Source organism: Acomys minous (assembly GCF_964271855.1).
Source record: "Acomys minous genome assembly, chromosome: 20".
NCBI classification, from domain to species: Eukaryota; Metazoa; Chordata; class Mammalia; order Rodentia; family Muridae; genus Acomys; species Acomys minous.
In genome coordinates this window covers 22,743,543-22,770,118 of record NC_140502.1, presented here as the reverse complement: position 1 = coordinate 22,770,118, position 26,576 = coordinate 22,743,543, and the positions used below count along the sequence as shown (strand labels likewise).

The 26,576-nt window shown below is 46.7% G+C and overlaps 1 protein-coding gene across 1 annotated transcript in view; it reads right to left on the bottom strand.

Moving 5' to 3' along the window:
* Positions 1-24,579, bottom strand: part of LOC311591138 (uncharacterized protein) — a 37,575-nt gene extending 12,996 nt beyond the window's left edge. The window contains exons 1-9 of the mRNA XM_084770504.1: positions 24,381-24,579; positions 23,744-23,906; positions 22,061-22,210; positions 19,499-19,659; positions 18,917-19,093; positions 16,918-17,059; positions 15,066-15,253; positions 14,804-14,945; positions 13,306-13,484 (exon numbers count right to left, since the gene is read on the bottom strand). Coding sequence (XP_084626630.1) covers positions 13,306-13,484; positions 14,804-14,945; positions 15,066-15,253; positions 16,918-17,059; positions 18,917-19,093; positions 19,499-19,659; positions 22,061-22,210; positions 23,744-23,906; positions 24,381-24,560 — 1,482 coding nt within the window. The 5' untranslated portion in view covers positions 24,561-24,579. The remainder of the gene's footprint in view (positions 1-13,305; positions 13,485-14,803; positions 14,946-15,065; positions 15,254-16,917; positions 17,060-18,916; positions 19,094-19,498; positions 19,660-22,060; positions 22,211-23,743; positions 23,907-24,380) is intronic.
* Between the last annotated feature and the right edge of the window lie 1,997 nt (positions 24,580-26,576).

Genomic DNA, 26,576 nt, shown 5'->3' with positions numbered 1-26,576 from the left:
CACAATGGGTATCCGGACGTGGAGGACTGCAACCTCAAACAGCAGGGTCCTTTCCAGCATGCCTGAGACTGCAGAGGACATTTCTCACTCCAACGTCTACCGTGTCCAAGTTGATTGACTAATTCGTTTTTGTACCAGTCTTAGTTGGATTTGTGTGTGTGCGTGCGTGTGTGTGTGTGTGTGTGTGTGTGTGTGTGTGCACACTCGTGTGTGCGTGTGTGTCCATGCCCATCACTCTCTGCATGTGAACACACACAGCACACACGCAGCACACATACTTAAGTACACACACGCTTTAAGATGTGCCCGTTGTGCTATATCTACCACATGTGTGTTGTGTTCAGTATGGTGCTTAACCGCACGTTTACATTTGTGTGAACGTATGTTCGAGCAGGTGACTGCTTATAACCGGGTGGGCAGTTCTGTGTCTATTGCAGGGTACCCTGGCAGGCACGTGAAGCCACGTCGTGTAAAGCTGAACACTTGACCCTTGCCCATGCTCCTTTGTGTTTACGTTTAAACTTAGCCCTGGAGATCAGTTTCATTCCTGTTCAAATAACACTTTTTTTCTTTTTTTTAAAAGAGTGTTAACCTCCTTTGGTTTTCAAGAGTGGAAATGCTTCCACGCGACCGATATGTCCCAGAGCGGTCCCAGGATTCTTTACGTCCCGCTGGACATATTAAAATATTCTTTATTGCCTCCAGCATCTTTAAGGCGGTCAGAGGAGTCCGTTCAACACTAGCGTTCACTGAACTCTGCCAGTTCTGGCCTGGGGGATACGGGGACTGAGGGGGGGGGCAGGTAATGGACAGACATTGGGCTGGGCCTCACTGAAGGCTTTTGATGAAGGATCCAGAAGACAGCCCAGTGGCTGGTTTAGAACGGAGGGTGACGTGGAGGGAAGTCATGGAGGCACCAGGGTGGGGCCGGGTAGGGAAGAAACAGCTGTTGATAAGAAACGGTGACGCACACCTTTAATCCCAGCACTCGGGAGGCAGAGGCAGGCGGATCGCTGTGAGTTCGAGGCCAGCCTGGTTTACAAAGTGAGTCCAGGACAGCCAAGGCTACACAGAGAAACCCTGTCTTGCAAAACAAACAAACAAACAAACCAAACAGAAATGACAACAGACTAGATCTTGTGTGTTCACAGTAGGAGAAGTAAGGGGTTCTCTACTCCTGGGGGCGGGGGAGAGAAAGTTAGGAAAAATAGTGTTCCAGACCAAAGTGACAGCATGCATAAGGGGCCCGGCACGCCCGGCTGAAGGGATTTAGAGACGTGAGGTGGTGTTCGCAGCCAAGGCCTGGCCACTGGTGACAGCCAGAGCCCATGGAGCTTTATGTAACTCAGCGAGGAGCTCTGGAATTCATCTCAAAGCAGCAAGGAGCCACAGAACAGGTCTGCCAGGGTAACAAGATGGTCACATTTGTGTTTGAGAAAGAGTCTTCAGTTTTTGTTTTTGTTTTTGCATGGGAAACAGTGGAGGCGGAGGAGGCTGGAGAGATAGATGGCCTAGTGGTTAAGAGCGCTGGCTTCTCTTCCAGAGGACTCAGGTTCGATTCCAAGCCCCTACATGGTGGCTCACCACAAGTCTGTAGCTCCAGTTCCAGGGGATCCGACACGCTCACACAGGCATACATGCAGGCAAAACACCAGTGCACACGAAATTTAAAAAAGATATGTGTGTGTGTGTGTGTGTGTGTGTGTGTGTGTGTGTGTGTATAGTGGAGGCTGAGAAGTGAGGGTGTGTCTGCTGCAGGCATCCAGATGAGAGTGGAGGGGCCCGTGAGGGTGAGGATGGAGGCCGGCTGGAGAAAGGCACAGAAAGAATAACTAACTAACCGATACGTGGTTTTATGCTGGCTACGTAGGGTTAGGTTTACGTAGGTTTACATGCTGGCTACGTGGCCATTTGCTGATTTGAAGGCGCAGATCAGGATCAGAGCCGAGGCAGGAAGCGACGGGCTTAGCTTTGGGCATTCCCGACAAACCAGACCAAGCTGCTACCAGGGACCTCTCAGACCTAGAGGCAGAGCGAACACAGAAGCGCGCGCGGGGGTCTCCGATGGTCCTATTTTTCGTTCTTAGTTGCTCATAGTAACGTATCACCTAGGACTGAGGTGTGGGAAGGCTTTCCCAGGCGAGCTCTGGGTGAAATGCTTCTTGTAGGGTGAGTTCTCCAGGGAGAAGGAGAAAGAGGAAGTCCAGGTAGACGCCCACACAAGCCAGGTCTCAGACACGTGGAATGCAAAGGACGGATGTGTGACGGTTGCTCCTTGCCCCTCCCTCCCCTTACCCACTTCCAACCTCATCTGTTAACTTCCTGTCTTCTCTCCCTTTGGCCCCGAAACTCTCAGAATAAAAATGCCTTCCCCCACATGTGCCTGATAGCTACAATCCTGCACAAAATCAGCCTTTCCTTTGTATATTATTATTATTGTCTGTGCACCAGAGTGTGTGTGTGTGTGTGTGTGTGTGTGTGTGTGTGTGTGTGTGGTGTGTGTGTGTGTGTGTGTGTGGTGTGTGTGGTGTGTGTGTGTGGTGTGTTTGTGTGTGGTGTGTGTGTGTGTGTGTGGTGTGTGTGTGGTGTGTGTGTGTGTGTGTGTGTGTGCATGTGTCCACATGTGGAGGGACAGAGGTCAGTCGATCTCCACCTGATTTTTTTTTAAGGCACGGGCTTTTGCTGAGCCCAGTGCTCACCCGTGTGCCTGGCCTGTGCGGCTGGTGAGGCTCACGGATGCTCCTGAGTCCGGCTCGCCCTATCCCAGCACTGTGAGATAAACTGGATAAAATGGATTACAGGCGTGCGCCGCCATGCCTGGCTTCAGATGCGGGTGCAGAGATCTCCGTGCTTGCACAATGTGCACCTTACCTACTGGGCTGTCTCCTCAGCCTCTCTCCTTTTGTTTTAAATTGGGATGGAATAACAGAGGGACTGAACATTTGCAGAGAAAAGTTCAGTGGCATTTAGTGCATTCACAGTGTTATGTAACCAGCACCTTTATCAAATCTCAAAAGATTTCCCCATGAAGATCTTAAGTAACCGAAGGCAGAGGCAACTTACTTTGAGGTCTACACTAATAAAAGGTTTTGTTTGTTTGTTTGTTTGTTTTCCTGCAACTGGTCTATATGTCTCTGAGTTCCATGCCTGGGGTCGCCCTGTCTGCTGTTGGAGGTTCGGTTTTATTGTTGTTGTTTGTTGCTTTTTCTTTTTTAATAAAGTCTCAAAAATTGTCCTCAAACACTTACGATTTTTAAACTCATACCCATTACCATAAACCTCAAACAATAAAACTCCAGAATGAGACAAAAACAAGCAAAATGTAGCTCAATAAGAGAGATGTTTGACTGTTGTTTTTTTTTTCTAAATCGCCTTTGCATTCTCTGGTTTTTCAGTCAGTCATAATCTCACTGGCCAGGGCCCACAACCCACCACACACCCAGACCACGGGGACTGAGGTGGTGAGTGAGCCCAGAGGACAAAAGGCTGTGGTCAGAGGAGGAAAAATGTTTACATTCCAGATTGCATGGTCATGACAAGGATCGGGGAAGAGTTGGGGAGTGTTGGCTGAACTGGTGTGAAAGGGAGGAGGGACAGAAGTGAAGCCCCTTTTTGTCCGGGGGGGGGGGGGGGGGGGGGAGGAGCATTTCCACCAGGAAAACGGCAGGGCATATGGTGGGATGCAGGTTTGGCGGGTGCGTGGGATGGAAACAGCCTGGGAGAAGAACGGGCCGTCAGTGGGTAGGGATAGGTCTTAGCTCATCAGTTTGTTGAATCTTGCGTTTTCTCAATTTCCTGCAAGGAACCTGTAGCATACTAAGGGAAATGCTGCTTTAAAAGACATGGAAAATTACTATTAAAAAAAAAATCTCATTGCTGTCAACGGAAGCCAAGGCCCCCCTCACCGTCACGGAAGGTGGTGGCTACTGTTGTTATTTGGTTCTGTGAACTCAGAACCCTGCTCCTTGACCCCACCCTTCATTGGTTTTCTTTCTTTTTTTTTTTTTTTTTTTTTTTTCTTCTTCTTCTTCTTCTTCTTCTTCTTCTTCTTCTTCTTCTTCTTCTTCTTCTTCTTCTTCTTCTTCTTCTTCTTCTTCTTCTTCTTGGGCTTGCTCTTAAACCTGAACACTTTTCACCTGAGGGCAGCCTAACTGGATATCCGTACGTGGTTCTCCATCACCCGGAGGCGGATCTTCTACTTTGGCAGTCTTTGTTTCTGCTTTAACTCTTACGACATCTTCAGCTCTCAGGTCTCCCTCCATTTTTTTTTCAAAATTTCTTCTTGTTCTTTTCCTCCATCTGAACACACTCACATACCCTTCCTGCTCTCCTTCAAATCCATGTCTTTTTTTGTTTTTGTTTTTCCGAGACAGGGTTTCTCTGTGTAGCCCTGGCTGTCCTGGACTCACTGTGTAGGCTGGCCTTGAACTCACAGCGATCCACCTGCCTCTGCTTCCCGAGTTCTGGGATTAAAGGCGTGCGCCGCCACCGCCTGGCCCATGTCCTCACTTCTATTAGTCATTTTTACATGCATAGGCGTATGTATGTATATACATGTATCGTAACACATAGGCCACTTGAGGCTGTTCGTCCTTGTCACTGTGATCAACACCTTCTCTGGGAGCTGAAACTGTATCTCGGTCTCTCGGTGCCTCCTGCAGCCCACCCACTCCGCAAAGTAGGACTGGAAGACCCCCCTGGTGCCAAGACTCCTGATGTCTAGTTAGCATGTAACATAAAGGGTGTTACTGTAGCACTTTCACATATACTTTGTTTCGTTTTGGTCGCTTCTCTCTGGTGACTCCCCTTTATGCGCGCCTATGGTCGTCTTCTTCCCAGAACCTGTTTCTGCTTTCATGTCACATGCACTCGACTGTCTCTCCCCGCTTAGGGCCCCTTAATCTCAGCACTCGGGAGGCAGAGGCAGGCGGATCACTGTGAGTTCGAGGCCACCCTGGTCTACAAAGTGAGTCCAGGACAGCCAAGGCTAACACAGAGAGACCCTGTCTCAAAAAACCAAACAACAACAACAACAACAAAACCACAAACAAACAAACAAACAAACAACCTGAAAACGACAACCAGACACATCTAAGGCGTACAACGCCATCATTTGATAAGCTACATATTATGAAATGGCTAACTCAGGGAGATCAGAATACGTGTTGTGCCACCTAGGATTTCGCCTGAGAACAATGAGAGTTTTCCCGTAGGATTAAGGAACGTGACACCTTGTTATTAACTGTGGCCTCTGCACCGCACAACAGATCTGTTTAGTTCTCCTGCTCGACTGATATTCCAACCCTTTGACCGGCACGCCTCTCTTCCCCCAGCCTCAGGCCGCTGCCGTCCGATTGAGCTTTCCAAGTCTACCCATGTTTGTGAGGTCACGTGATGTTTGTCTTTCAAATATAAAAGGGTTTCTTTTTCTTCAATTAAAAAAAAATTTTTTTTTTAATGAGGTAAAGATGTTGCAAATGTTCTAAGGGGACGTCCATTTCTGGCAGCGGTCAAATGAGTTCCAATCAGGTCACCTGAACAATAACTACGTAGTATGAAAAAAATATTTTAAAGTCTCTACCAGTTGGCTGAGATTTCTAGAGAACAGAAAAAAAAATCATATACTGGAAGGGTTGGATGAAGGGATTTCCCACTCTTGGTTTTTTTTTTTTTTTGTCGGCTTTGTTCGCAGGGCAGGCCGTGAACAGCACCTTCTCTGATGATGGCAAAAACCCAGACAGAAGCTCTTGTCTTCCCAGATTTGTAGATCCTTGCAACAGAGACCCTCGTTATCGATTACAGCGGTGTCTGAAAGTCTAAAACAAAGAGTCAGGGAAAATGAGATGAGACCAAATCATGTGTATACACTTCGCCCAGATTTCTAGCTGATGACTTAGGTACTTATAAACTGAAAAAACGTAACAGCGAAAAGCGCCAAGGTTGCGTTTCAGTGCTGAGTGTTTCATTTGAGCCGTGTTAACTGCTTTCTTAACAAAAAGCAACGAAAGAATATTCTTGAATAGAGCAATAGAAGAAGTCTCTACAAGGTGTCATTCCTAGTACGCAGGTTTCAAAAAAAAAAAAATCCAAACTTAGCAGGGGTATGAAGATATGAGAAAATATGACCCTGTACGGCAGATAAACGTGTTTTTGTTTTGATCCCGAGTGTGGCGTGGGGAAGAGCCTTGTGAGAGAGCAGGTGATGTTTATTTTTCTACTTAGAAGTTGAGCCACTTTGTGGGGGAGCTTAGTTGTTGCCAGTTGAGAAACATCCTTGAACAGACTCCGAGAGGATAAAAACAGGAGGCCAGGGTTGTTTTTTTTTTGGAGGGACTTGGTATGGTTTTGGCTGTTCATCACTCCATTTGGAGATGCTCCTAGAGAGAACCACTCCAGGGAAAAGCTTCAAGGCTTTGGGCTCCAGCTGAGGCTCCGGGTTCCGGTTGCTCCAGGTTCCAGCAGCAACCTCGGTGGAATTGCTGGCCTGCTGAGGTCCTGCTGACCACGCCAGGTATCTTAGGAACGGACACCCAGAAGATTTCATTCTTATTTTCTTTAATCTCCTTTCCCTCTTATTTAGGCTAGTCGGGTTGTAAGGGAGGCATGCTCCTTTAATAAGTTCATAATAAAGTATAATTGTTAAGGAAATTGAGCCCACACGACCCATCCTCAGAAGAAATGTCAACTGATGGAGACCGACTCCATGATGAATTTGACGGTGGGATTTAGCTGTTAGAAGTTTAAAACTTATTATTTAAGCACACAGTCTGTGTGGGTACCCTGTCTGATTCACATAACCTGTATAATGATCAATCAGACTGCTTAAACACTATATGAAATAATACACAGAGTGCCTTTTAATTTTTTTTTATGTGTACGCGTGTTCGGTCTCCATGTATGACTGTGTACTATGTGCACGACTGACATCCTTGGGGGCCAAAACGGCATCAGATCCCTGCAGTTAGAGTTACAGATGCTTGTGAGCCACCGTGTAGGTGCTGGGAATGGGATCTGGGTCCTTCGGAAAAACAACCAGAGCTCTTAACCACTGAGCTGTCTGTCTGGTCCCTGATTTAATTTTGACACCCTTTTAAAGTATGAAATTATCTGTCTATGATTCTACAGATAGATAAGATAAAATAAGGTCTTCAAAAACCTCAGAGACCTACAGAATATGGCATTTAAGGATTTTTTTTTATTATTATTTTAAAGATTCTTTGACAGTAAGGCAGGTTCACGCCTGGCAACACCCAGCCTACCTCAAAGAAGATGATGAGCATCGAAGAACCTCCTTATGGAGATGGCTTCAAGTTTGGCAAACAAGTCCCTGGGCAAAATCTCCTCATTTCTGCCACAGACAGGATTCTGCCTAAAAATGGGCGAGCTTGAATGCAGGCAGAGTTGACAGCCAAACTCTGGCAACACAGGGTTAGCAAGTCCTCAGTAATTCCTGCCTCACAAATATGTCTGTCAGATATACCGGGCCAGAAGGCTGAAGATGATGCTCCAACATTACAGAGAGTTTTGCGTTGACTGTTCAGGCAACAATTTGTCTCTGTCATTTTTTTTTTTCATTTTGGAAGCTGTTAATCTGCACTTCCTGACTACTCAAGTAATTAATTTTATTCCTTCTCAAGACTCTGAGGGTGGTTGAAGACCAGGTGGTTTAGTCTTAACAATTACGCTTAGTTGTTTAGGGGTTAAGATGTGTTTAGGTCTAGATAGATGTTTTAAGCTGACAGAGACTAGATATGGTAGATTGTTGGCTCCGACTTCTTAATGATTCTACTTTATTAAAGGCACGTACCTTCCTTACAACCCTAAGTAGGAGGGAAAGGGAATGAAAGGGAACAGGAATGAAGCCTTCTGGGTATCAGTTCTGTGGGGGCAGTCCCCCTGGCGTAATCCTCAGGAGTCTAGCAGAGCATCTATCCGGCAGAAGAAGCCGCACTGTCTGTGGACCGAACATGAAGATATCCACCGAGAGACCATTGCCGCTGAAAATCCTGTAGGTGGTGTGGGCAGGAACCTCCAATCTCTCCAGTTCCCCAGTGTTCTTCCCCCCCCCCCTCCATCCCCACTTCCTCCTCCAAATTGAAGGTCGTTTTCACAATCCAATAACCCGGTTTTGTCTTGGGCTGATACTTCCTTTGTCTCAGTCTATACTAAAATGTTTATCAGTTTGTAGAGACAAAGTCTCGGTCAGGTCAAGCATCCCAAGACTGTTTTCACCTTGGGCCCAGACTAAGGCAAGATTACATTCTCTTCAGTGTAGATATTGATTTACATTCAGAATTTTAGACTCACCAAGACAGGAAAGATGTTTTCTTCAAGGCTGCCAAATACAAATAGCCGAAACACTACGAGTGTAACGTTAATGCAATCCCTGACTGTTTCATGGTTCTTCTTGCCGTATATGCAGTTTATTGTAAATATGTGTAATAATATAAATGTACGTGTGAAAAATAAAAATAAAGAATTATCCGTCATTTATAAGTGAGGAAACTGAGCATCAGCTCAGAAAGCTGCACAGTCAAGATTAGAGTGTGGGTCTCTCCGTTTGTGACACTGGGTCCCTCAATCACCACACCTAGCATCAAGCTGGAATTACAAAAGGAGGAAGAAGAAGCTTGAGGAAAATCGGGCTCACACAATGCTCAGTTGGAAAAGATAAATCCACTTCATCTTAATCATTAAATACATTGCACACCCACGTTTAAGGACAGGACGGCTTCCGACTCTTTCAGGGAGTTCGGTCCTGCTCTGGCATCATTGGTTTTGTTTCGTTTTTTTTTCTTTTTCACCTGACTTGAGACTTGAACAATCCCTAATCTGTAGTTTCAGTGAGTCAGTCCTCAACTCCCAGCTGGCTTCGTTCATTCAAAAACAGGTTAGAGAGCAGGGTCTTAAGTCTTGGGAAAGCGCACACGACATAACTGGCACTCTCTGTAGTTCATGGATTAGGAAGGAGTTTTATCTCTCTGTCTTTACACTTTTTTCTCCTGCTAAGTCCAAGAATACAAAGAGGAAGATGTGGAGGTCAGAGAGGGAAACGCTCGAGGTGCGGGGAAAACTTCCACGTTTTAGGAATTGGGAGAAAGTTAAACATTAAAGAATCTGGTGGCTGGCGTAACGGTTCACTGGGTAAAGAGCATTTGCCTTGTAAGCATGATGGCCTTTAAATCTGAGTCCCCATCAGTCACATCAAAGCCAGGCACGGCTGCATGTGCACTGCATGGCAGAGGCCAGCTGATCCCAAGAGCTTCCTTCTTGGCTAACAAGTCTGGCTGAAATGAGGATCTTCCAGTTTGGTGAGAAAACCTCCTGTCAAAGCAGTAAGGTGGAGAGGGCCGTAGATAAAGATGGCTTATATTCCATCCTATTCCAACCTCTGTGTTCCTACACATTGGCATGCATTCATAGGTGCGTGCGTGCGTGCGTGCGTGCGTGCGTGTGTGTGTGTGTGTGTGTGTGTGTGTGAGAGAGAGAGAGAGAGAGAGAGAGAGAGAGAGAGAGAGAGAGAGAGTCAGAATTTAGGGATGTAGTCCTTGCCTATGACATATGATGCTATGGGTTTATTTCCCAGTACACACACACACACACACACACACACACACACATACACACACACACACTTTTAAGACTTACGAGGAACCCAGGTGTCATGGTGCACCCTTGTAATCCCAGAATTTTGGGGGTAGAGATGGGAGGAGCTACACAGGGAGTTTGAGGCCAGCTCGGACTACAAGTGAACCTGTTTGAGTGCCCCACCCTTTACAAAAGAGACCAATAAACACTAACGTCTTTATCTATAAATCGAAATAATCAAGAACATTAAAAAAAAAAAAAAGAAGTAAAGAATCCAAAAAGGTGCCAGACACTGGAACACACACCTGTAATCCTAGCACTCTGGAAATTGAGGCAGAAGGATTGAGAGTTCCACTCCAAGTTGAGCTACACGGCAAGGTCATTCCAAACAAACCAACAGATGGGCAAATTGTGCAGCTTACAAGGGTGTGCATATGTCTCCTCTAAAATCCAAGTGCTGAACCTCGTTGCACAATGCATTGATACTAGCGGGAGTTCACTCTAGAAGTCAGCGTAGACTTACTCAAAAGCTAAAAACAGAGCTCTTATATGACCCAGTTACATCAGTCCTGGCCATAGACCCAAAGGACTCCAAATCTCAGCACAGCGAAATCTGCGCACGTATGTTCATGGCAGCCCTGTTCACAATAGCTAGGAAATGCATATCCATCAACTGATGAATGGATGACGAAAACATGGTACATGTGCGCAACAGGATTCCATTCAGTGCCAAAGAAAAACAAAAGATAGGTACATCGCAGGAGCGAAGGTACCCTTATGGGTGGGCAGCGGTGTTTCCATAAGCCAGGGGTTGGTTGGTTGGTAAATGAATTCTTGGTCAGGGAGGTCCCAGAAGCCCCCGAACAAGACAACTGTTGCTGTTGTTCTCAGTTGTCCATCAGAACTGGACGGTAAGACCCTGCTGCTGCTGAACAAGACACCTCATGCTTTGGTTGTGATGCATAGACAAATCGATTTGGAACAGAGTCGGGCGTTTCCTCCCCGATGGGTAGTTTTCGCTATGCAGCTGGGGTAGACAAAGTATTAGTGTCTTACTGCCATGGAGCCTGTGTGCTACAAAAACACAATCTGCCAGGCAAGTTGGGGCTGTTGATACAACAGTGTCATCCATGTTACTGTAGCAACTGGCACTTTTGATTCAATTTGAGGCCCACTTCACAGGAGGGGATTTATAGTTCGTACTGTAAATCTGGCCAACACCCCCCCCCCCCCTCGCAAGGTTAGGAAGGTTATGTGCCCCAGAGGAGGATGTACCAATCTTGTTTTGCTAAGTGGAAGTGGTATCAATCCACCTTCTGAGAAAGTCGTGTTAATAACCATAGTTCAGTACTCTTGTTAAACTCATCAGACAAGTTTCTTTTTTGCAGTGGTTAAAAGCTGATGCAGACAGAGACTTGGAAGAGTTCTTGAGTAAGTCTACACTGATTTCTAGAGTGAACTCCCGCTAATATCAATGCATTGTGCAATGAGTTTCAACACTTACGATTTTAGAGGGGGCGCATGCGCCCCGTTGTAAGCTGCATAATTTGCCCATTTGTTTGGTTTGCTTGGGATGACCTTGCCCTGTAGCTCAATTTGGAATGGAACTCTCAGTCCGCTGCTGAGTGCTCAAACCTGGTGGGGCCTTTGTTTCCCTCCATCCCAGAGGCTCATAGAACATTGTGGATGAGGGTTTGGTACAAACGTAAGGGCCAGAGGATGGGGAGGAAAACTGTGTAATGCTGTCTTCTGGATAGGACCTTGGCACTGCACTCACACACTTGCTGTGTTCATGGTTACCTGCACGAGATGGAGCTTGCCAAGATTTTAGCATAGATGTGTGTGTGTGGGGGCACATGAGGCTCCACTCCTAGCCCAAGGCCAATGAGAAGTGAATAAGTACAAAGAAAGGAGAAGCCATTTCCCCCCTCAGGGGCGTAGCCATTTTACTTTATCTGATAAATAACCCTAAAGCGGTAAGCATGCAATTAATCCTATGTAAGCCTGTTTTTGTTTGTTTGTTTGTTTTGTTTTTGGCATGAGAAAGAGGGAATTTAGCAGGGTATCAGGAAGATTAAAACATTCTAGAGACAGTGAAAGGGAGATACAGATCATTAAAGTGCATTTTATATGTGCATGAAGCTATTGGAGAAGGGATAAAAATATTTTAAAATGTGTGTATTTGCTTTTCGGCTTGTATTTCAGTGTGGCGAGCGCTCTGGGTTGTATCTTAAACTTTACTTAACCTTTTTTTTTTCTTGTTGTTGTTCATATAAGGTCCTATCCAGTTTTGTATACATAAAAATATTAATCTGTTACGTCTTGATCTCAAGCATCTTTAGGGTTCTCTCATAACACCTGACACTCCACTGACACTAAATCCTCAGCTCTTACAAGTCCCCCAGTCTTCCTCTATAGCTCGGAAGGTGACCACAGCCATTTAAAAATTCCCCAGTCAGAGTGAGGTAAGGCGTTGTGCACCAGTTCCCCACTGAAGCAAAGCATTGGCCCTCCACGGGGAGTTTCTGCCTGTTTTATTCACTGCTGGGTACTGACAGACACACACACTGCACACTTGCTAAATACTGACTGAGTTAGTGAGCTATGAGGGGGCGGTGGAGCATTTCCTCAGCACTGAACAAGCTGACAGCACTATGGAGCTAGAATCACAGAAGCTGGAAATAACCGAGGTGTGTTCAAAAACAGAATACAGGGTGTCTACGATTGGGTGTTGCGATAAGAGCCACCAGGAGAGCCAGTTTAGCAGGAGAGGTGACAGTGACCGGGAAAGTACCAAGCCAGCAAGAAGCCTGATGCCACCAGAGGCGGCGAACCCAACAGGGAATCGCTCCATGCCGTAGGGAATGGCTGTTAGTAACACACAGTCAGAAAGCCCAGCTCAACTTCAGTCCAACACTTCCCCATGAGGTAGAAGACACCCTCGGGAGCTAAAGAGAGAAAAGACCCGGGCAGCACCCCATGGGTGCTCCCTGCCTCTTCTGTAACTAGCCTCCACCCTCCCTTCTGCACGGAAACAAATTCTGCCCATGATAAACTTCTAATTTATTTATTTTTGGAGGAGGGGGGCCAAGTTTAATATGGCCAACCAAAGTCACTCTGGGTTGGATGTAGAAGGGGATAGACGGGAATCTATCCCCCCCAGCTAAACTCAGGGATCAGTTTTTGGATTCCAATGTCCCAGTGGGCCTGCTGTGCACCCGATAAGCTGCTTCCTGGCTCTCAGCTTGGGGGGCGGGGAGCTCATCCCTTGCTTATTTCCTGTCAGCATGATGCACAATCAGCTTGCTATGGTCAACAGTCTCGAGCTCTTTATTGAGGAGGAGAAATAAAAGCAATTATAGAGTATATTTTGGTCAATATCAGGGCAAAGAGGAAGGGTTGCATGAACGCTCCGCGGCTGTTAAGAGTGTGGTGCGGACTGAGACCAAGGTTGAGAAATTCAGCCAACTGAATTAAAACCTTTAGGCTTTTCCCCAAACCGTGGCGAGAGCCCCTGCTTTATACAGCCAGCCACGTCTTTTCCGGACACCTCTCCTGACCCACGCACGCATGGCCTCAGCCCAGCAGTGAGAGTGATTTCTCTTAGAAGTGTAGGGAGAGTCGAGGGAGGCAGGGGAAGTGGGGTCCGCCAACTGCAGCAGCGCTCAGCTCTGGCGGCTCCTCCTCCTCGCTGGCTGGCTTAGCAGTGGGCATTCAGCGGGCCACAAGGCAGAACTCGTAGGTGGGGGGGATGTTGCCAAAGCCCGAGATCTTGTGAGTGGTGTCGATATCAGCAGGAGGCACCAGGGAACGTAAGGAGAACCTCTGCAGGACGGCCGTGAAGTAGATGAAGAGTTCCATGCGCGCCAAGGCCTCTCCGACGCAGATGCGCTTTCCTGTCGACACAGAAGCAATGCGGGTTTGGGGGGAGAGGTGGGGGGCAATGCACCTACCATCACCGACCCCCCACCCCCCGTACAGCCTCGGCTGATTTCCTCAGCGTCTCAGCTCACAGCTCTATCCACGATGTGGGGTCGTTATCAAGACTTACTGGGGGGACCCACTGCTATCTGCCGCCTCCAGCGACTGGACAGGTGGCCGCTACCTCTCGGCTGACCCAGTGTATCTGGGTTAGAACCAGATAGACGGTTCTAAAGGATCCCTAAAGTCCAGGGTATGACTCACTAGCAAAGCGCTGACTGGATCCCCGGCTCGGGTGTGGGACCCAGTGAGAGAGCATTTGCTCAGTGTGTGTGAATTCCATGCCCAGATCAGGAAAAAACAAAAAACAAAAAAGCAACCAAAAACCAAACCAAACCAAACCAACCAACCAACAAACAAAACCCCCTCACAACATTATGTTCATTTCAACTCCTCAAACGTATTTTAAATGCCTTAGGTATCAAATACCAGTGAGATTTAAAAAAAAAAGCTGAATATTGTATTTAAGGCGCCATCTCACAGTTGAGATTTGCGATAATTCACCCAGGCTCCAGGCTTCTCCTGACTGCTGTTGAAAAATTACGTGATGCCAAGACCACTTGCTGGCCACTCACTTCTGTCAGGTGAATCTATGGTGTTGTTTTGTGTCTGTATGACACACAGAGTATGGATGCTTTGGAAAATATGCAGAGAAAAAGAGTAGTGTGTGTGTGTGTGTGTGTGTGTGTGTGTGTGTGTGTGTGTAAATTAAATGAGTTACATGCGTCATTTGAGCATGAATGTTTACATTTTCACACATACATGTCTGTTCACCAAGTGTTCTCAGTGGCCACGTTTGCCCACAGCTCATGGCAGAGTGAGTTGTTCAGACAAGGGCCATATGCCCGATGAAACATGAAATATTTCTAACTAGGTTCTTCATATAATATGGCTAGGCTTACTAAATATTCGTTCACTGCTGCCGTTGCTCTCTAACTTTTTTTTTTCTTCCCTTCGTGGTTACAGTTGTTTTTAAAGTCCGGATCTCACTGTGAGAGCGCAGGTTAGCCTTTCCCTTGAAATCTAGTTGCCACTGCCTTCTGAGGGCTGAGATTACAGCCATAGACCACCTTCCCCATGCGAACTAATCGGTAAAGTGAATGGCTCTAATATTCCCTGATCTGGGCTTCTAGGATTTTTTTTTTATAGTTCTCTGATATAGACCTTGGAAAGATGGTTCTAGTACTTATCTGGGGGGCTGGAAGGGGGGGGGAACCGAGGCATAGTTGCCTACCAGAGGAAAAAACCACAAACGCTTCGTTCTTCTTGAAGCGTCCCTGCTCATCCAGGAAGTGTTGCGGATAAAAAGCATCCGGGTAGCGGAAGTACTTGGGATCTTTGAGGACCGAGCCAATGAGCGGATATACGTCTGTGCCCTGGGAGACAGGTGGAGGTCATTAGAATACTGGGTTGGACAGTGGAGGTGGGGGTACAAAAACAGGATAGGAGAGAGGTTGGGAGAGGGTGATAGGACAACAGTGGGGGTACACCCTCACCTTGGGCAGAAAGTAGCCTCGGAAATGAGTGTCCCGTATGACATTATGGGGGACGCCCATGGGCACGAGGTCTGCCAGTCTCTGTATCTCGTGGATGACAGCATCAGTGTAGGGCATCTTGGTCCGGTCATCCACTCTTGGGGCTCGGTGTGTTCCAATCACCCGGTTAATCTCCTCATGAATCTTGGCTGTAAAGGTGGCAGAAGAGGCTAATGTTTGTTGTCATTGCTGTCATTTGTGGTTGCGGGGGGGGGGGTGCGGGGGCGGGGAGCATGTGCTTTCTTGTTTGCCGACAGGTTCTCACTAGGTAGCTCACGTTGGACTGGGACTCGCTATCCAGAGTGTGTAGGTCTCAAACGCTCTGTCTCCCCCTACCCAGCCTCACACATGCTGGAATTCAGGTACGAGCCAGGAGTCTGGCCAGGGAACGTATATGTTGAGAGGCTAGGGCAAGGAATATTCTGAGGTTTGCAGATGTCATTAAATTAAGTCGAGGATCTTGAGATGAGAGGTTTCTAGAGCCAGGAAGAACAGTGAGCTTAATAGGAAAATCACATGTGTTCAGATTGCACACTTATACTTAATGGCAGACATTCCTGGCACTAGAAGACTCAGCAGCCGTCGGGAGCTGCACAGCCTCCATCTTCCAATGCCGTATGGGGATTTTTTTGTCTTTACTTAAAAATACCAAGTGACCATCCGGTTGTGGTGGCACATGTCTTTAATCTCAGCACTCGGGAGGCAAAGGCAGGGGGATCGCTGTGAGTTCGAGGCCAGCCTGGTCTACAAAGCAAATCTAGGATAGCCAAGGCCACACAGAGAAACCCTGTCTTGAAAAAGAACAAAAACAAAAACAAACCAAGAAACCATGGAGGGGAGTAATGACCAAGAAAGCATCTTGATTCCAGATAAATATATGCAGATGCTGTTTTTATACACCAAAGGCTTGTCTTGAACTTGACTGGTATAGAGAAAGGCTAAAGTATAGAGTTGTTTTTTTTTTTTAAGCAAGAAATGACTTCTGATTGCTGTAGTTCCCTAAGCAGTTCAAATTATGGTTTTTTTTAGACATGAATTCTGGTTGGTATGGACGATGTAGTAAGCTGAGCAATAGCCCTCAAGTAGCCTCACCTGGGTGCGATAGCACGTCGTGTGTAACCCCAGATTCCAAGGGAGGCCAAAGAAGAGTGAACACTGGACCAAGGTCAGTCTGAACTGTGCAGTGAGATTCCCATCTCAAAGAGTAATGGGAAGGAAAGGGATTCACCTTCAAGTCTCTGACATCAACGTTATGGACGCAAGTATAACGTAAGGACAAAGGGAACTTGGCAGGTCTCACTAAATTTCCAGGAAATGAGGAGATTCACTGGATTGTCTATAACGCCGCGAGTAATCTTGTATCTGAATTATAAAGGAGGAGGTAGGAGAGAGAGAGAGAGAGAGATGGAAGAAGAAGAAGAAGAAGAAGAAAAAGAAGAGAGAACAAGAAGAAGAAGGAGAAGAAGAAGAAGAAGGCGAGGAGGAGGAGGAGGAGAGACAGAGACAGAGACACACAGAGAGAGACAGAGAGCAGGGTGGGGGAAGTGGGCCTCTCTTCCTTCCTGTCAGCCGCTCTGCTCTGAGAAGTCATGACAAGGAAGGGTCAAATGATAAGTGTAGGCTACTAAGTCTCAACAGTGACAGAGGACAGGCAAATGCAGGGACCAATCAGGGAGGAGAAGGTCCCACGCTCACAGGTCACTGAGGGAAGTGAGGCCAAGGTTGCGGGATTGCACAATTTCAATCCTGCTGTCCCGTTAAGGAGACGCCGCGGGAAACACCAGGTGATTCCCCCCCTCAGAGCGGAACTCACCTTCCACCTCGGGGTACTTCATCATCAGCAAGAATCCGTAGCGTAACGTGGAACTCACAGTTTCCGTGCCAGCGAAGAAGAGGTTGAGGGTGGTGAGGACCAAGTTCTTGAGGTTGAATTCCGTGTGGGGATCACTTTTATCCTGAAAGCGAAGGAGAGGGTTGTTAACGGAATCACCCGTCTTGAGTCTTTATCCTCCCCTTTCCTCTGTGTGGAGGGGGCGGTGTCTGTGAAAGGAAAGGAAAGGTGAGTTAATCAAGTCCAAAAGAAACAAGGTTAGCAGAGGTGCCGAGCACGCCTGGTGTTTTAGAGGAACGGCAAGAGGAGGCCAGCGAGCTTGTGGGAGGCAAGAGGAGTATGGGAAAAGAAAACAGAATCTCTGCCCAATCTGAAAGTTTGGGGCTTAGTAAAGCCCACAGCTTTCAACTGCCAAATGGTCGGGTTCCAGAGTGATTTTTCTAGAATCTAACGGTCAACACGCAGGCATGCCGACTACGTATATATGCCTGCATCTCAAAGACAGTAAACTTGACTTTGAAGCTTAAACTCAAATTTAAAGAGTGAGCGTCTGAGTTTCTCAATTCAACACTCCAAATGCACATTCTGGTTCTCAGTGATACGTCTGTTGTATTCATATAGACGGCCTTAAAACTGTAAGAGTTTAAGTTGCTCTATGCTAAACCTTGTAGGTTAGATGTATATTTTAGAAAAATACGGTATATACCCAACGGGGTCATGAAGAATAAGGAAAAATAGTCCTTAGTAGCAAAGTGGATAGAACTGGGGAATTAGATGTGGCAATTGCCACATGTCCGCTCTCATAGATGAAAGCTAGGACCATGGCCACAAAGAAAGGATGCAGGTTTTGAGCAGCGCATGTTGTATGCTTAACAGGAAGCATACTGGTTCACAGTTGGTATGTGATGGTTATCCTCGGTTGTCAACCTGAACCAACTACGTCTAGAACCAACTGAAACCCAAATGGCTGGGCACGCCCATGAAGGAAGGATCCTTTTCTTAATGTAACCGCTTGATGTGGGAAGACCTACGGCTTCTAAGCTGGATCTTTAATGTGGGGAGATACACCTGGAAAGATTCCAGATCTCCTGAGGTGGGAGGATGCACTTTAGTCCAGGCCACACGCCTGCTGGTAGCCTACATAAAGGAGATGGAAGAAGAAGAAAGATGCCTCTCTCTCTCTCTCTCTCTCTCTCTCTCTCTCTCTCTCTCTCTCTCCTCGCTCTCACTCTGGCAAGTCCATTCTTCACTGGCATTAGAGCCTGCTTCCTCAGGATTCTTGCACGTACTGAAGACCAGATAAGGCCTCCAGCCTCATGGACTGAGCAGCTACTGGATACTCGAACCTTCCCCCATTGTTGGCTGGCTGAACCACAGCCTGTAAGTCATTCTGATAACTTCCTACACACACACACACACACACACACACACACACACACACACACACACACAGAGCTAATACTGTTTCTCTAGAACGGTAATTCTTAACCTGTGGGTCACGGCCTCCACAGGTGTCGTAGATCAGATAAATTAAGATTTATAACAGCAAAATTAAAGTCATGAGGTAGCATGGTTGGGGGTCACCACAGCATGAGGAACTGTATTAAAGGGTCACAGGCTGAGAACCACTGCACTAGAGAATCCTGACTAAAATATAGCACGTGCTAAAATAAATCAGATTTTATTAATTTTTCTTTTTTCATCAATTTACTCATATTACATCTCAATTGTTATCCCATCCCTTGTATCCTCCCATCTCTCCCTCCCTCCCGATTTTATTAACTTTAAAGAAGTTTATCTTAAAGGCGCAAAAAGCTGAAACCTCGGCAGCTTCTATATTTTATCTAGAGATCAAAGTAAACTATATGAAATAATACTTTCTCTTTTTTTTCCCACCCTCACAGTTGCAAGATTGGTTTTGGATATGGCAAGAAGGAAGGTTCCAGAAGACAGAAAGACGGGTGGAAGGGGCAGGAGGTACCTGGCGCATCTTGATGAGAAAACAGTCAATGAAGTCCCTAGGGTTTGAAGGATCAAAGGATGCTTCGTTGACCTTGATCCTGGAGGCAATGAAGTCCTTAAGCTCTTCTATCAAGTTATAGAGGTGGTTGTGTCTTCCTGGAAAATACTGCATGACTCTCCAGTACATGTCATATAACTGTCGGGGCAGAGGCAGAAGGAGGGGGGGGGGAAGTGTCAATCACGGACGTCAGGGGGAGCAGAGGAGCAGGGTTTCTAAAGTCATAGAGTTGGACTCAAGAGTCTGTGGCTGGAGCTAGGGAAGCACTCTTAATCCCAGCACTGGGGAGACTGAGGAGGAGGGATCAGCAGTCCAAGGCCAACCTGTGCTCTACAGAGACACCCCCATCTCACTAAATAACCTACTGTGGGGTCTGAGATTTGGTCGTAACCATTTGCTTTTTTTTTTTTTTTTTGAATACTCGGACAAATTGGTAAGTGTTTTCCGGGGACGATGGGAAGAGAATTAGGTGGGACAGTAGGGAAATGTTTGCTTGACAATGAAGGGTGGACTGGGAGTTGACTAGTAATGACCAGAATGCACCTGGGCCCAGGGCATGCTCATTTCCATGAAGCTCTCGTTAATCAACTTCATTAGGTTCTGAAACATGTCGTCCTCGTAGTCGAAACGCTTTCCAAAGACAACGGCACAGATGACGTTGGACACGGTGCGGCTCAGGTAGAAGGTGGGGTCTATGGGAGCTCCTGGCGGGGGGGGGGGGGGGGGAGGGGGAGGGTAGAAATTGACTTTATTGGAGACAGTCACAAGTGAGGCAGGGTGGAGCAACGACACAGTGTTGGCACAGCGCTCTGCGTCTGCTGTTCAGGGTATGTCTGAGTGCCTCGTTTTCCTAACGAAGCCTAGTTTTTTTTTTTACCAAACTGCAACCTGGTTTTGGGAATCTCCTAATTGACCTGTGAGCAGTCAATAGGATGCTACATGGTGAGATGCCTGGCCATGCCTGGTGGCCTTGAGTAAACACTGAAGAAATGGTAGAGAGGTTCAGCGTGGTCTTTTGTTGTCAATGCTAGCTAACTGTACTTGTGGTTGATAGTGAGTAACGGAGGGCACATGGGAAGCAGAACCAAACACTTGTGGGGCTTGAGGGACAGCTCGGTGGTTAAGAGCACCGCACTGGTTGCTCTTGCAAAGGACCTGGCTTTAATCCCCAACACCCTCATGGCAATCTCAGAACCGATTTGAAGAATCTTCTGGCTTCCGGGAGCATCAGGCATGTACACGGTGCACAGACACATGTGAACACGCACACACACACACACACACACACACACACACACACACACACACACGCACGCATACACCAAACTAGGTCTCAGGCGCATTATCTGTAAAATGGGATGCTGGTCAAGTAAATGATGTGGAGGCCAGTTTCTCCAGAACTACGCACACGTTCGCGATGTACAACATAGCAGATAACGTCTGGAGGCACAAGGCTGTAAAAAGCCATGAGTGGATTTTTGTCTGCAAAATTTAGTCTATTTTTTTCTTTTTCTTTTTCTTTTCTTTTCTTTTTTTTTTCAAGATGAGGGTTTCTCTATGTAGCCTTGGCTGTCCTAGACTCACTCTGTAGACCAGGCTGGTCTCGAACTCATAGTGATTCACCTGTCTCTGCCTCCTGAGTGCTGGGATTAAAGGCGTGCACCACCATGCACAGCTTTTCTATTTTTCTCTAGAGTCCAGAGAAGGGTTTAAAGAGATATCTATCTGTGTCTCTTTTCTACTTGTTTCTATGTTTCTCAATTTTTGTCTTTTCTCTTTAGACTTCATTCGCTCCCTGTCTTATTTTACACTGGGTACTAGGCACCTTTAAAAACTGCAATAAAACAAAAACTACACATAAACACACAAGCAAATAAACGAACAAACACCCAGAGTCTGTTTTGTGTTGGCCAGCTACTCCAGGGTATGGGGGCTTCTCTGGTGGGTGGCTGATATATCCACTGACACTACATTGGAGAAAATGGATTTTTCCCTTTCCCGGTGGGTCTCAAATAGCTTCCTGGTTAGGGGTGTTTGTTTTGTTGTTTTATTTTAGTTTGAGAGATAGAAGATGAAGGCGGGTGGGTATGGAGGTGAAGATGACCTGGAAGGAGTTGGGAGGAGACCGAATGTGACATAAATATATTGTAATTTTGTGAAACAAACTAATAGAGTAAAATGTCCATGAAAGTAATTTCCTGGTTAAAGTGTGTGTGTGTGTGTGTGTGTGTGTGTGTGTGTGTGTGTGTGAGAGAGAGAGAGAGAGAGAGAGAGAGAGAGAGAGAGAGAGAGAGAACTGAAATAAGCTCAACACCAGCCTAATTGCACATAGAACTCCCTCATCTCTCTACACACGCGCACACACACACACACACACACACACACACACACACACACACCCCCACACACACACACACCCTGGGGATGGATGGGAGTAAGGACCCTTTAAGCTTTAAGTTGAGAAATTTCTAAGCATTTGTTTTACAATGACATGAATGTGCCCTACCACTATCAAACTATGCTCTTTAAGACTTTTTTTTTGTTTTGGTTGAATGTTTATGTGTATAGATATTTTGCCTGCATGCATGTCTAGGCACGTCTACTATCTGTGGAGGCCAGATGAGGGCACTGGATCACCTAAAACTGAGTTATAGATGGTCGTGAGCCTCCCGTGGGAGCTAAGGAATCAAACTCAGATCCCTTGGATGAGCAGCCAGTGCTCTTAAGATCCAAACCAACAAATTACACCTACCGTTAAAAAATGGCGAAGACACAAAGTGCTACCCCGTTTTCTTCATCACAACAAAGCCCATGTAACATAGCAACATTTGGTCTTTTCTGTAGGAAACGATGCAAGTTCATCCAACCCTAGAATCCGTTATGGTTTCTGGAGTCACAGACCCCTGAGATCCACTGATGAGCGTTTCTAGCCAGGCTGTCTCTCAGAATCTTCCATGCTGACTTTTAACATGTAATCTCCCTGAAAAATCTCTATGAACTCTTGATGTTTTCCTTCCTATTTCAGGTCTGTCTTCCAGCTAAGCCATCCCCCTTCCTAACTGAGCTTTCCAGAAACACCCGGACCCCCCAGTGTGGTCTCCATACCCTTGGACTTATGGAATTCTTCCAGTAGGTAGCCAGCCTCCTCTTGGATGCGCTCCTCAATGCTCCGCTTTCCCATCCCGAAGTTTCGAAGGACCGCCAGGGAAAAACGCCGAAGAATCTTCCATCGTTCTCCATTGGACAGAGCTAAACCTGTCAGGAGGTCACTGGTTAGGCTTGTATCTCACCTCCTCTCTCGGTGCTCAGGTCTCTGGTAGACTTTGAACGCCGAGAGCTCAACTTTCCAGAGTCAACGGGAAATCAAGATTCCCTCCAAAATAAGTCCAGCCCAAAGGAAAAGGGATTCAGGGAGAGCAAGAAAAGTTTCTTATAGGATAGCGAGCTGTGGCTGAGTTAGTTTCCTGCTTAGTGCCTAGAAAAGTGTGGAGGGTAAGGACCGAAGGCCGTATAGAACATCCCTTAAGCGGAAATACTAATTGTATTTTCTGGGCACCAGTTGGATTTTTAAAACAGGTAGATGTGTGTACACGGAAGCTCACAAGCGTGCATCAGTGCACCTACACAAAAAGAGTTACTTTGCATGAAGACTGGCGCTAACCCGATTTATGGATTGGCGAGCTGCTCGGAAACCTAATAAGATCATTTTTTTTTTTTTAGAATATGTTGATAGATGAATGAAAAGTGAAACGGTGGAGGCCAGGTGAGAGCATCAGGTCCCTTGAAACTGGAGCCTATGCACGGTTGTGAGCCACACAGGAGTTCTGGGAATCAAACTTAGGTCTAGTGCTCCGGGCTGAAATGATGCATGGTGTGGTGAATGGGTGGGTAGATATTTGCCTGTCTGTCTGTCTGTCTGTCTGTCTGTCTGTCTGCCTGCCTGCCTTTGATGTTGAAAGACTCAATTGCTGGATATAGGGTTAGTGGATAGAGGGGCTAAGGTGAACAGGAGGTGGATGAATCAACAGATGGATGGATAGAAGAACGGGGCGGGGGAGGGGGAGACGGAAAGACTAACAGGGGTGTGAGTGATAAAAAGTCATTGTATGAACAGAAATACGGGTGGGTTCATGGGTAAATGTGATATTGAAAGATGTACTAAGAATAGGATGGAGAGGTGCTTGCCTACGAAGGATAACGAAGACTTTTGGGTTTGTGGAACAATGTGTAGAATTGAGAAAATGTGTGTTGAGGTAAGGATAGATGAAAGAAAGAAAGAAAGATGGATGGATGGATGGATGAAAAGAGGGAGGTGGGTCTGCCTGCATTTGAAGAATGTGGCAAGTGGGAATGGATGCATGGAAAACACTCGACAAGACTGTTCCTGTGTTGTATATGCGTATGACACGGGCGGATAGGGAACACGCTCCTGTGCTGTACATGTGTACGTATGTGGGCGGATAGGAACCAGACTTGGCTGTGAAGGTTTTAGGGGAGATACACACATAACATCACCTAGTAATTCATTGAAAAGCAAGAGTGGAAATAACACCACGGGCACGTTACAGCCCAACTTCCGGAGCTCAGAAACAAAGTAGCTCCCACTCGTACTGCGTGGCCCCATCTAACCTTTCTCGCCATCAGCATTTGCACTTCCAAAACGAGCCGAGCACCCACACCCTTCTTAAGGGGGTTCATTGTAGTCGATTGCCACGAATCACTTATCGGGGGGCCCTTCAACCCACCGAGCCCATCCCAACCGTTCCCGCTGCTGTTGCTGCTACTCACCATGACCTTGGAAGCTCCTCTCTAGGGTAGGCATTTCGCCCCGGCCGCTGAAGTCATCTGCCTGGTCTACCAGGGCCTCCTTCATTGCCTCGTGTCCGCATAAGATGACCACTGGCCTCGGGCCGAAGTACACAGTGAACACGGGGCCATATTTTTTCTGGAGCTGGGAACAAAGGAAGATACTGAGGGAGGAGTAAATAGGATGGAGGATGGAGAGGAGAGTCTTGGGCTTGGAAGGGCTATTGGGGAGAAAATATTAGAATGACTCTCTGCGACCTTGGGCAGCAGAGGCCAGCAATTTTGCACGTCTTAGGCTTTGTTTATGAAACAGTGGGATTGGGGCAGCAGAACTCTGAGATGGACAGTCTCCTTCCTTGAAAAATCTAAAACCGTTTGAGGGTGGAAAGTTCTGCTTAAACCCTTAGATCATGAGCCAGAGTCCCAAGAAGAAAGGATTGTGTTGTCTAGTGTGTTCAGAATCAGTTTCTACGATCCCCTCCCCCCCCTTACTTTTAGAACCCCGTAATCTCAGGCTCCTACGTTTCTTAAGGTTTGTTTCCGAGTCTGTGGTTAGAACTCACGGGGGGGGGGGGGGGCTGCCTTTCTCACTATTATAAGAAGGAAGAGACACACTAACCTTCAGGAAGGATTGAAATGTGGCATCAAAGCGGACTTGTAACAGGTTCCCCAAAAACGGTATCGGTGTGGGCCCGGGGGGCAGCTTCCCTCCTTTGGCGGTTCGTTTCCAAGCAATCAGGATGAGCAGGCAAGACAGGCAGAGCGCCACGAAGATGCTGAAGGCACCCCCCAAGGCCATGGTGCTAAGTCAATGGCTTGTGGCCTCCTTGGCTCCGGATCTTGCCTAAATAGCTTCTAGGAGATCAGTTTACCCTGAAATCTGAAGCCCCCTCCCCCCCCCCCCACGGCAGTCAAAAGATCCCAGTATTATTCCGTCAGGGTACAGACTGTCTGCTGGGTGTGGGGTTATGTAATTTGTAATCTCTTGCCTGCACAGAGGCTATATTGAATTCACAGGTGAAAACTGTACATTTCAAGTTTCCCATCCGTCTCTTAGCTTCCTAGTCTTTGTTGGCGTCTGAGAGGCAATATGTTTACAGGGGATCTTCATAAGGTATAGGCTTTCAAATATTAGCCGGCTGTGTGAACTCTCCTCTAAGACCTTTGTGGAGTTTTTGTTTTGTTTTGTTGTTTTTTGTTTTGTTTTGTTTTTTCCTAGGAGGATTGCCTTCAGCTGCTCAAGGAATGCCAGGGGCAAGATTATTTCCTTCCCTAGTTTAGCACAGTCTAAGGACATTATGCAAACGGCTCCTACTCTACCCTGAAACTTCCCTCCCCTTGAAAACCTCTGCTGAAAGTGATGAGGACCACTTTGTGTGTTTGTCATTTTTCCCCCCCTTCTGTTCTAGCTTTGAACCCTTAGCTGTCTCGGAAGACTGAGCAGTAGTGGATTGCCTGGGATCCCAGCACTCAAGGAGGCAGAAGCAGGCAGATCTCTGTGAGTCTGAAGTCAGTCTGGTTTACAAAGCAAGTCCAGGACAGGCAAAGCTGCACAGAGAAACCCTGTCTTGAAAAAACAAAAACAAAAGCCAAAATAAAACAAAAAACAAACAAACAAACAAACAAACAAAAAAAGAAAACACTGTACTGAAACCTACTAATGTAAGTGCTACCTAAGATATACACATACACATGTATAAAAGATGTCCAAGTGGAGTCACCCTATTCAGAGGGACAATGCCTCCCCCAGACACCATAGGCGAGCAAAACAAAACATAAAACAAGTGCGAGGTATAAGTTATCTCTTTGGAGTTCTTGTCAGTTGTTTCATAGACCCTCTCAAACATTTCAGGCTATTGTCCTTGCTCTCAGTTACCCTCCTAAGCTTAACTGTAGGATGCAATTACTGAAGGCACTGTGACATTATTGACCCATATGTCTTGGGTCTTGACCCCTGATTAAGGGAGCCCAAGGAATGGAGAAATGACAGCGATGCAAACACACAGACAGAAATCTGGAGTCAGCTGGGGTGTGCACGTTATGATGGAGCTGCACCTATTATGGCTGCCACCCAGAACCTTTCTGTGTTGCTTATGTACAACCCAGGGAGAGGGATTATCTACGCTCTGCGGGAAAGTCTCTATGTGGGAGAGCTGTCTCAGGCCATAACCAACCAGGAGGAGAAAGCTGCCGTTACCAGCTTTTAAAAAAACACACTAATCAGCTCTCCATAAATACTCATAACTTGGCCAAAGGAAAAAGAATAATCAGTTTCAAGCCTGAGCCCAATGGGGAGAGGCTTGGTCAATTTTTCATGGGTCCAAGGCCTTCGTCTTTGTCATGACTGTGACCACATCACGAAGACCTGTTCGCTCAGGTCCTTCCCTCTCAGAGCTTCCTCTACTACCTGCAACACTGTATCCACAAATTACAGGACATACAGTTACTAAGTTCATACTGCCTAGAAGTTTCCTTCTTACTGGCTATCCTTCAGAGTGCTGGAAGGTTCTATGCATGTTATTGGGGTGGGGGGTTGGGGAGGAGAAAGGCCACTAAATAGTTTTTTCCCAACTGTAAACTCTGTGAACTACAGTGACTAGCCTGGCAAGATATGCTCATTGGTGCAACAGTGGGGCAGTTGTTATGGGAGTAACCAACCAATTTCTGATCAAATTTAAACTCTGTTCCATGTGAGATGGAACTTATGCCTGGTGCCACTAACTGGGTAACGAACTCACCACCAGCTAGACTATCAATAGAGAAGAACCCGGCGTTGTAATTCTGTTAAGTGGACATAGTAACAGTAATAAACTAC